At 43.8% G+C, this 11,800-nt stretch overlaps 1 protein-coding gene across 1 annotated transcript; it reads left to right on the forward strand.

Annotated features, from left to right (window-relative positions):
- The first annotated feature begins 5 nt into the window (after positions 1 to 5).
- LOC130258470 (uncharacterized) lies at positions 6 to 6,456 on the forward strand. Its single transcript, XM_056501865.1, has 2 exons — positions 6 to 630; positions 1,459 to 6,456. The coding sequence occupies exons 1-2, from the start codon at positions 6 to 8 to the stop codon at positions 1,488 to 1,490; spliced, it is 657 nt and encodes a 218-aa protein (XP_056357840.1). The 3' UTR covers positions 1,491 to 6,456.
- Positions 6,457 to 11,800: the final 5,344 nt, after the last annotated feature.

Here is an 11,800-nt window from a genome sequence, read left to right on the forward strand (position 1 = left end):
GGGCCATGCCGCAGACACGGCGGCGGAGCCCGGGCTGGCAGGCGGCCGCGGGCCGGCGGGGCGGGGAGGGGCGGCGGGTGCGGGGCAGCGGCCGCGGGCAGCCCGGGCTGCGCCGCCTCGGGGGGGCCGCCCCGGGCCCCCGCCCTCCCGCGGGCACCGGCACCGGCACCGGCACCGGCACCGGCAGCAGGGCCGCCCCAGCCGGCCCGAGGGACCCGGCCCGCGTCCCGCCGCGAGCGGAGCGAGGGCTCCCAGCCGCTCATCGCATCTCGGTGTTTTTCATTTTCGTACGTTTTTTGAGTCGCTGTTTTTTATCTTTACACAAAGAATGCCCTTCTCGCAGGAAAAGCATCCCACGGCGCTGTCACCGCCGCTGCCCGTGCCGCGGCCCTCCTCTGCTCCTCCGCGGCCGCTTTTCTCCCCGGCCCGCCGGGGGACTGGACCCTGGACCCGGTGCCGCTCTGCCGGGCTTTGGGGACAGGTTTGGACCTCGTCTGCTGCTGGAGGAGGCAACACGGGAGCGTGGCCTGGCAGGTGCCTGGGAGGCTGGGATGTCCCTGCTCTGCCCTGCCGCCTCCCAAATGCGCGATCCCCGGCACCGGGAAGTCCCGGTGGCAGCTGGAGAACAAAGTACGGCCGGGGCGATCGGCGGGGAAAATGAGCAGGGCAAGGTTTTGTTTTGCGTCGGGTTTCACAGAACCGAAAGCTGGTCCTCTTCCCCTGCAGGCGAACGGGCATATGACTCAAACATGTCCTTGCTCTCCTACCTGCATCCCCTCTGGTTCTCTTAATGAAATGATACAGCAGCAGAGAGCCGTGAGGAATTTTCATATAACCCCCGCTGAAGACTTAGTAAGATCCTCTGTACTGCAATTGTGGGAGTACAGTTGTGAAAGGGAGATTTCTGGGCCATCTGTGTTTCACAGAAATCCCGTGGTGCTAACCTTGCACTGGGAGCAGCAGGGATGGACCAAAGGAGAGTGAATAGTCCTCACATCTCTACTCTCTAGGTTTTCCCGGATACAAGGTGCTACCTTTCTACCCCACAAATTAGGACAGTAGTCACTGGGGGACCACCTCCTGAACCCATCATCTATGCATAGGCTGCTGGGGGGATCAAATTCCATCACAGCAGCCTCCAGGGAGGTATCAGAAAAGGCTGATTTATTTCCTTAGCTGGTTCATGCAAAAGCTGCACCATTCTGCACACTTTTTGATGGCAATACAGGATGCCCAAAACACTGTGCCACAGTCACACATCCGATTTTCCCTTACTCCAGTGAATTCTGTGGTTTTCAGTATCTGAACTGATTTGGAACCTGAGTAGGTTTTTAGCAGAAAACCAGATAGAGATATAGAATATACAAAGCTAATTGATGACATATCTCCACTGAACAGCCTCGTTTTAAACTCATAACGATGTAGTCCATGCTGCCACCTATGTCTTCTGATTCACAGGGTTTCTTGGGTACTGCAACTTTGATTCATAGGCATCCTTTGCAGAAAGCAGCTCACATTTTGTGAGACTCCACAAGGGACCGCAAACAGGCAGCTCTGGCTGCACCATGGAGTGAAGCAAAAGGTTTCTCACCAGCTCAGCCACTTGCTTGGTTGCAGTGAGGATGCCTGGATGCAGATTAGGAACCAGCAGTCACATCAGTGAAATGCAAGTAGCGGCTGGAGCCTTGTCTGTGTGAAGGATCCTGCCAGCACAGCTGTACCACTGACAGCAGTGGAATATTTTGCTCTAGTTCTCTAGAGGAATCAAAGTATTTTGTCTCTTGCTCTCTCTTTTTTTCTGTTGCTCCTCACTCATTAAAAGTCAGCCACACAAAGCACATGGTTGCTCTCTGTGTTTAATAAAAAAAATGTTCGGGGTTAAAGACCAAGAGCCAAAGCTGTTTTGAAGTCAGACATATGTAAACAGTACCTGGAAATAATGATAATGATAATAATAATAATAATAATAATAATAATAATAATAACAACAACAACAACAACAACAATCCTTTTGTGTCATAAATATTCACATTTCTATCTGCTATTTCATTACGAGACAGCACAACTTCTGAGAATGTGCTTGATGAATATTTGGGGGAGCTGTGCCTTCAGCTGCAGTGGCGTACAGCAGCACTAATGCTTCTGGCTTCTCCACTCCCTTATGTAACCAAAATCACAAGTTAGAGCCCAAATTACAAAGCATAAGCATGTGTACAATATTAAGCATACAAATGGTGTCTGAAATTATTATCCTTTCCATGTAGGTCTGTTTTTAATCTGTTAGAATTTTTCCTTCTGCAGCTTTATTGATTTCAGTATCCGCTGATGCAGTTCATAACACAATCAAGCCTTAAAAACCCCACTGTGAAGACATTAACCCAAACTTATCTAAGGCCAAAATCACCCTGGCTATGGATAGGTGGAGTTCAAATGACTTTTATACCTCGAGTGTGTCCAGTATCAAGACACTAGTGCAAGCAGAACACCATATCCCTGTGGCTGCTTTGGCAACCAGGCAGAGTGGCAGATTTTTGCACCCCAGCCCAAGGCATGGGTTTGCCATCACCTTCCTTTGAGTTTTCCCTCTTTCTCAGGGACTATTTTTGCCATTACCATGCTGATCATCTTGCTGGAGTTTTAAGGTGTTGGATGCTGATACAGCGAGTGCCTCTTGTATCTGTTTAATCCGATAACATAACTCTTTTTTAATCTCCACGTCTGGGTCACAGGGTTTAAAAAAGACACTGGGCCAAATCCCCAGCTTGGCTACAACGGGTGGAAATCTACTGAGATGGCACGAAAGTCAGGAGAGATTCACTGCACCCGGGTAAAGAGGTCTCGAGGGGCAGGGATGTGAGTGCCAGGTTTCAGATGATGAATATTAACCCAAGGGTATGGCAGAGCTAATTCAGATTTCTGTTAATTGAGGTGGAGGGAGGGATATTACACCAGGACCTAAAATATGCTCATCAGCAAATTCTCATGAATTTTCAAATGGTAACCAATATAATATTTCTTCATTTTTCAGGAGAAACCTTGTTTTCATTGTTTGGCTGCTAGAGGGAACATGATGTTTCATGGATTCAGGACCAAGATAGGGCACGGACAAAGAGGAAATTTGGGAGGGATTGGGAAGATTTTACAGACAAACATTGAAATTAGAAAAAAACAAAGTTCATCCAGGCATGAAGTCCAGCACTAGGAAAGAAATGGACAGCACTGTCTGTAAAGGATTGTGTAAGCAAGAATGGCAAAAAGATGGTTTGAATAAGTCCATTGCATTAATGATTTTCTATACAATAATTTCCTACACAAAGTTACATGGGATAAGTCTTCGGTGTTCCCCTATACAGCAGAGGATCCTGAGCATGAAAAAGGGAAGCAGATTTTGTAAGGGATTTGCATATCATGGAGTGACTCTGGATTGCAGATTTTAAGCATTACTAAATTGGGGAATAAACTGTTGCTATTGCTGTTACATACCAGGATATCTCACTAATCCACACAATCCACTAAGTTGCTGTAGTTTTAGTCTGTGTTTATTTTAGATGAAATTATGGCCTGGACAGTTAATTTTTCTTAGTTTATCCATATAAATCATATATAAATAAGGTCTCAAACAGAAACCAAAACATGACCTGTGTTTTTGGTACACTCCCCATCATGTGAACCTGCCAGGGATAGAGCCCTGCACCCGGTTTACAAGTCAAACACAAAGGCAATGAAAAACCACAGGTCTTCTGGAAAAGTAGCCACTTGGCATTAAATTCTCTTGCTTTAATGCTCTGGGTGGCCTATTTTGCTTCTATTTGAGATGGCCTAGCCATTGTGGGATTGCCTGCACTGGTCCTTTCCTTACATCAAGCTAATTACAAATTAACTGGAGGCACTTAGCAAGGCTGAGAGGCTGGAGCCTTTCTGGACACCACTCGAGTTTGGAAATTCCTGTTGCTTTACAGGGGCTGATTCCTAAAGTGAGGGGCAAACACAGAGGAACCAAACAACCTGGGACCAAAGTGGCTTTAGAAAAAAGTGAGTGTCTCAAGTTAACAGAGTCAGCTACCTGCAAATATAAACCTCTCATATATCCAAAGGTTTTCACTGGGATTTTCAAGATCTCATGAGCAATTTAAAATCCTTGAAAGGAATGCACTATAGAATGAAAAATATAAGTATTATTAAAGAATGTCTCTGAACTGAAAGCCAGCCAGTTTCATAAAAATGAGCTAAAAAAGCAATAACAGGTACTCTGTCTCCTGCTGGATGCTGTATAACCGTATGTTTTGTATTTTGGAAGTCACTCTAAAGCAATGTTTTTTTTCTTCACTATTGCTGTTGAGAAGAACAGTAGAAGAACTATGTATAAATGAGATTAAAGTAATCTAATTAAAAAAATAAACAATGTGCTTTCGTCTTCAATTCATATCCAGTCATTTGGGATCTAACTGAAAAAAAAAAAAAATTCTGAAATTCAGAAAGGATTTTGAAAGACAACTGTTTCTCTTTAAGATTAATGATAATCATACTTGTGTGTTCAAGGGAGAATAGATCCAGTGTTATGTAACAGGATAAAGAAACAAAATCCTTTTTCCTTAAATTAAAATAACCAGTATGTGTGTGAATTTTAGTCACTGAAAATTTAGGAAACACATTTTCTTGTACAATTGCATTCCACATGCTAAAATTGACGTCTTCTAACTTTTAAACAGAATCACAATAATTAAAGACAAAAAAGATTTGTTTGTTCCATTTGACCACACTTTGCCAATAGAGGATTGTTCCCTAGGGAAAATTCTGTGGCACTTGCCCTGTGCAAAAATCCAAATATGTACTCATCTTTTTATTTTATGTGGCATTAGCAAATCCAATTATTGCATTTCCCAGTTGTTGTTTGTTTGGTTTTTTTTTGTTTTTAATCTGATTACCTAGTACTAGATATATGATAACTTATCTCTTGTAATTTTTTTTTCCTGAACTATTACATAACAGTTAGTAAAAAATCTTGCAATGCCTGCCTAAATTTGCCAAAACCAGGATAAGATCAACAGGTAATGGAATTTTTTTGATGTTGGCATTGTTCTTTGCTGGCTCAATCATATAAAATTTATTTAAAAAAAGCACCCAAGAAAATAATTTCCTGTCATATAAGCTCCATTTTCCACTTCTGTATTTTACAGAAGCACTCATACCAGAATTTCTGCATCAGAATTTGACACATAGAATTCTTCTATCACATGAGCCAAAAGAAGGCAAATGGTAAAAAAAAAAAAAAAAAAAAAAAAAAAAGACATCTCGTTGGATCTAATTCTGGAGTCATTGTTTGATGATCCCAATGCAGAGCAGTTGGGATTTGCACAGAAAGGCTTTGCTGAGCTCAGGTGATGTTCACTTGTGCGTGGGAGAAGCTCTTGTGAGCTTTGCTGAGCGACTCCGAGCTTTGTCTCCAGACAGACCAGAGCAGACACTGCAGATGTTGTCCTTGCACGTGTCACACTCACTGTTTTCAGTCCTAAAAGCAAAGCTTCACATCTGGGCAGGGTAAGTGATGCTCCCTCACTGGACCAAGTGCTCTGTTAGCACAAGGTGTGCTTGGAGGTGATGCACATGGTGAATTTCCCTGCTGGTAACACTCCTGCCATGCTGCAGCTAAATATTCTGCTGCTGCACTGCCTGCAGAGATTTCCTGGGGCTCACGAGCACAACAGGTCCTGCCAAGTCAAGCTGGTTACATGGGTGCAGCAAAATGATTCGGAATCTGGGAAGCCACAGGAGATGTAAGTTGGGGGACAGGGAAGAAGTTGTGGCAAACCCACTCTGAAAGCAATAAAAGGTCAATAGAGTCTGAGGCTGCCCTGCAGAACCACTTCCATTTCCATTTGAGCTGATTATTTAGCTGGGCAGGTTGGCCTAACCACATCCTGGGTGACAGTAGACATCACAGTAAATAGTCCAAAAATGTGCAGTGGAGAGCTTGCTGAGGCAGTTGAGCCTTCATGACTTACAGGACAGCTCCAGAAAAGCTGATGGATTAAACTCACCAAAGAAGAAGAAAAGTGATCACCTGAGTGAATTAATACATGCTCATGTTTCTTTCTATTTGCTTATGGGTCCTTCTGCTCCCTTCCCTCTCAAAGTGATGGTGAAACTGTTATGAGGAGTGCATAATTTTCAATTACTTCATTTATTCTGACAAATTACATTGGTAGATATAGACAAACAGGGGGAGAAAATACTGTAACAAACAAAACCATTCCCAAATGCATGCTTGTACGAATTCAGACAGAATTTCCAGCTAGGTGAATTAATGCCCTGCAAGCAGAGAAAGGGCTTCAAATGCCTGAGTGTCTAGAAAAAAGAAGAAATTTAAAACAAATTCTGCAAGCTATGCAGCGACTGCTCATCCAGGATCATGATTTTAATTAACAGAACTGGAAAGCAAGCATATAACATAAACTTAAAAACACAGTGCCTCAGTTTTCCAGATTACCAGTCCAAGTGCAAAACAAATTGCTTGCATCTGGTGGCAGGGAGGCAGAGCTGGCTGGCTGAGCGCTGCTGAGCATCGCGGCCGCCGCCAACACTGCACTGCCCGCCTGCTGCAGGAGAGCCAGCCTGGCCTTCCACCTCCCAAGGCTCCCAGCCACGGGTCACCTTCATCCTCCCCAGGCAGTTACCTTTTCTGGACCTTTGGCATGCTCCCAAGTGATCTTTCAGCCAGAGTCTCCGTGGCCTAAAATAAATTCAGCAATATTCACTGCGGCATCCCTGCACTTCTCTTTTGGGATACCTGATGCTTATGTCCCAACCTGGGCAGAGACTGCCTTTGGAAAGTTTATCTGGGTGCAGCAACACCACAACCCAGCAGTGCATCCTTGCAGAGAGCAATTTCTGCCTGTTTCTCCCAGCCAGAGCAATCCTGCTTTGCTGTCTGTACATGAGAGGGTGGGGAAATGGGAGAGGGTGGAATAGGCTCAGCACACAGCACAAACTGTCCAGACTTGAACCTCTAAATCCCTTTGGCCAATCTTAGTCAGCTCTGATTTGTATAAAAACCCAATATTATCACTTACTGATTATTAAATGTGCCACAAATAGTTAGTATTTTGTGAACAGTTGGTCACAGGCTGCCTGTAGCATTGAGCAATTGTCTCTTACTCTTTGTGTCAGCCAAAGTCCTCAAGTTTTCTCCTTTTTCCTTCTGCAAGTTTGTCTGTTGGGCTCATGAAGTTCATGGACAGAAGTGTGAAAACTTGTCCCTATACTCCCAAATTTCCTTGGGAAGCACATCCCACAAACTGTGGAGCAGTCAAAGTGGATTTGGGATGCCCTTGGCACCCACCAAGACACCCTTGAGCCCTGTTTCCCCATAGCAAGAGCTGCTGGAGGCCATGGGCAGCATGGAGGGGCTGCATGGCCAGGCTGGGCTGTGGCAGTGAGCAGCAGGGCCTGGGGCTGTGTGCTGGCAGAGCTGGGTGAGCCATGGAGCAGAGCACACAGACAAGGGTGTGCTGGAACCCTGGGAGCTTTTCCACCCAGTGCCTCTGGAGGTCCTGTGAAACCATGTGGAGAGGGGTATGGCTTCTATCAGGCACATCCCCTGGCCTGCTGCAGCTCAGGAGACACAGACACCACCTCCAGCCAGAGCAGGGGACACTGCCACACGCCCACTCCACCTGGCTTCAACTCAGGGCTCCCCTCAAACTGAATTCGTGCCACTCCAGAAGTCTTTGCATCTGTCACTGCCTGAATTTTGCATCCCTACTGGGAGACTAAGCTCCCAGTTCTCCCAGTAAGACACAGGTTTAAATACAGGTCATGTTTCTGCTGTTTTCCACCAGCAAAACAGCTGTTTGCTCTAAACATGAAGATATTTTTGTAAGAGCAAAAGCATGAATTATTTCAAACTCGCCTCAGGATGAATTTTCAAGGGTACTGCGGAGACTGTTTCCACAACAAAACGGGAGCTCTTCTCCTACTGAATTGTTCATGTTACTTTCATGAATGCTAGAAAACAGGCTGCCTTTTTCTAAATGTCAAAAGATACCTGGAATGGGAATTTGTTTCCATAAATCCTTTGGAAACTATTGTTGTTGATGCTGTCTAATCTGAGCAAAAGTTCAATTTGGCAATTTTTATTAAGCCTTGCTGTTAGGTATAGGCAATTGGCTTAACAAAATATCAGATAGGATCTCTGCCGTGTTTGCAATGCCTGTTGCTCTGATCCTTACCTGGTGGGAAATGGCTTTGGAGGAGCACACCACATCTTTGTAGCTGTTTACATCACATTTCTGACAGAGCTCCACCCTGCTTTCCCCATTTGTACTTTGTTTTTCATGAATAAAGGTCATGGCATTGGCATCACAAAAAAATACTGTTGCTGTAGAAGGAATTCAGCCGTCCCCTCTGGGTATTAAACAATAATGTACTTCAAGGCTGGCAGGGCAGCAATCAGAGATGGAAGAGAAGGCCAAGGCCCATTGAGATCTCTGCATCCCTGTCTCTCTGTGTCAGCTGTCTCCCTGTGCTGGGCTGATTCAGACTCTGCATAGTCTCTAATATTTTGCCCAACCAGATTTGGGCACCCCCCAGCTGTTGGCACTGGGTCTGTTGTGGGTACCTGCCCCCCAGCCAGTCACACTACTGGAATTTGTTGTCTCATAGTCAAAGGGCATTTTCTCTGCAAAAATGTCATGCATTAGCCCAGCACTCCCTGTGTGTTGGTGGCCTGGGGACATGGTTACCAGATGCAGTTGCCAAGCAGTGCTTGCCCCTGCTCTGGAGAGCTCTCCCAGGAGGGGCTGTGGCCAGGGCACGTTGTTTAGTGTGCTGGCTGTGTGGGACTGACCTGGCTGTAGCCCAGCTACACAATGCACCATTTTAGCCATGCTGTATCTAGATCAGGGAATAAATGTATAGGAGCTACATCCCTTGATTCAGCTGCAAAGTAAATGAAATCTCTCCATGTTTCTGTATTAACATCCACATTGACCTTCGTGTTTGTGCTCATCAAAATCACCACTTGTCTTTTGGCTCAAGAGCCATTCTTCTAATCTTTTGTTATGTGTGAAGCTCTCAAGCTGTCTGGTTTTTTTTTTCCTCCTTTCAAGCTGCCAGTACTTTCCAGCAAGGTGAAATTTAAAATAACTGCAATATTCCAGGGGTAATTTCATCACCAGTGCCTGTAGAAACACTCCCCTAAACTTATGGCCCATGGTTTTATGGTTCTCTGGGCATGGACAAAAATCTCAATTGTTCTGAGAATATGAGGGAAATGAGAAGAAGTTACTGCATTATTGCTACAGCCAAGGACACACAACAGCCAACAAGCAAAAGCTCAACATCAAAAGCATTGGGAATACTTTTAGCACAAACACTACTCAAATAATTCCCAATTCAGTAGAAAGCATGCTGGAGAAAAATCTCCAGGTTAGGCAGACCTTGAACTTTCTTTTCCAGGATCACACTAGTTGAGTAGCAAATAAAATTCTACAGAAATAATTGGGGATTTTATTAGTAAACAGCTTAGAGGTGAATTCCTAATTTTTTCTCAATTAGATATGATTGAAACAGAGAATTGTCTGAAAAAACCTAAGACTTGTTTTTACATGGTGCTTTAGCATAATCCCAGAAATTATAATTTAGGAAGTACAGATCTTCCTTGTTGCAAAGCCCCAGGATTCCTGTGGCAATAGCCAGGAATCAGATAAAATAGAAGCAATGAATAAAGTATTTAATCATTAAAATTTTTCCAACAGCAGAAGATTTTGCAAATCACCCAGCAGGTTTTGTACATCTTCTGGCATTTGAAATTTTGTCAGTAATGAAAGCTAAATGAATGTTGAATACAAGTATAAGGCTTAAAACAATGTCAGATGGGTGTTGCATGTTAGTGTGCAGAGAGATAGCATTTGAAGGGAGCTGTTCAAATAAAATCAAAATTTTATTTTTTTTTAATAAAGCAATCTCCTCTTGATTATTAACAGACTAAAAGCTGCCTTAAAAAGGTTCTAAGGCCATCATGCTCCTATTTTTCTTTATCATTGACTAAACAGTGGTTGAATTTACATCCCTAAGGTTTCCACATCTCTTAGTACTTTGCATTTTATTTCCTCTGTGAAGTTTCCTAACTTCTGCTAACCATGTAGGTCTGGGAGGCCTGCAGAGCACATCCATGCTCTATAGGAAGTGGTTTTGGTGTTGCTCTAGCAACCCAAATCAGTACTGAGCAAGCAGAGGTGCTGCTCAGCAGAGAAATCACACAGATGTCTGTACATCCTCACTGCTATTAAGAATAGAGGCAGCAGTTATGATGATCAAGCCTAATACCCTTCAAGGAAATTGCAATTATCTCTTTTATTCCTCCCCTATGTTTTAATTTGATACAACTTCTATTTCTGGTGCTGCTTGCTGCAGCACACTCTCCACGAGTGGGGAGCTGTTCTTCCCTTTGCCCAAAGTGTTCCCAGATAGGAACTCAGGGTGGGTAACAAATCCTTTGTTTGTGACTCTGCAGCAGTGTAAAGGGCCAAGGATCTCACCCACTGGAGAACCCAGATCCTCTTTTACTTTACACTTAGAGCTGACTGCAGTCTGAAAGAGAGAAATCAATCCTTTTTTATTTTTTTTTCCTAAATGTGAAGCTCCTTTAATTCAGCCTTTTAAAGCATTTGGGGATCATCTGATGAAAAGTCCAAAAGAAACACAAGGCATCCCTGCTGCTTGGGCTGCAAAGCTAAAGCTCATGCTCTGAAAAGAGAAGTGTGCTTAGAACAAAGAGCTTTTGAACACAAAACAAACCATGGCAATGCATGCTGACAAACACTTCATCTGCCTGCTGCCATTTACATTTTTTTACATATCCATGGAGTACTGCTGAGGGCCTTGTTCACCTTGACCTGTAACTGATACAAGTCTGTTTAAGCTCTCTTCAAAATTAGTCCCTGCTGCCACTCAGGTATTTTCTGCTGTTACTTTTATTTGTTACTCATCTTTGAATTGTTTCCAGTCTGAATGCATCTTTCTGGTCCCAGAAATACAGGCAGAATATATCAGGCAATCCTCTAGGGGCACTGAAAGAAAATCTAAAACTCCCTCGCCCACAACTCTTATACAGTCAACACATATCCTTTTGATTTCAGACCTTGTTTTAGGTCTACACAAGAAAGGCTTTGACATCTTTAATGGGGTTTGGTTGTTTTTTTTCCCTTTAGTTTTGATTTCTTCCAGTTTTCTGGATAGATTTCACACAGCTTGCCACCACAGCTCTAGAGGACAATAAAAAAATGTATGGGAACTCCTCCAAAGTACGTGTTTGCAAGGAGTGCTATGCCAGGAACATCATTACCAGAGTCCCAGTAAATAATCCAGAACCAATGCCATAACTTTTATGTGTACCAGGGGCACTGAAACCCGTGCTGAAATACTTGGCAAGTCTGCCCTTAAAGTAGGATATATTGTATTGATATTGGCTGTGATAACCACAACATTCCTTGGTTTTGAGGTAGTATTTCTGAAGGGGGAGGTTTTGTGGTGCCAGTTCTTGTCATATGTTTTCCTGTCTCACCCTATCTCCCAGCCCAGCTAATCTGATGATATCCAACTGTCCTAATGAGCTGCATCTACTTCTAGGCTGAAGTGTTGACAGCTGCCTGTTCTATTGCCAACAAAAACTTCTGAGACAACTGTATCTCATTCCTGCAAGTACGCAAATTGCTTCATTTCTAGCACAAATATGAGATGATATAATGATATTTCCTCTCATTGATCCAGGTCTAAAAAGAGGTGTGTGTAAAATGCTATC

The sequence above is a fragment of the Oenanthe melanoleuca genome, chromosome 12, assembly GCF_029582105.1.
Source record: "Oenanthe melanoleuca isolate GR-GAL-2019-014 chromosome 12, OMel1.0, whole genome shotgun sequence".
Taxonomy (NCBI): Eukaryota; Metazoa; Chordata; class Aves; order Passeriformes; family Muscicapidae; genus Oenanthe; species Oenanthe melanoleuca.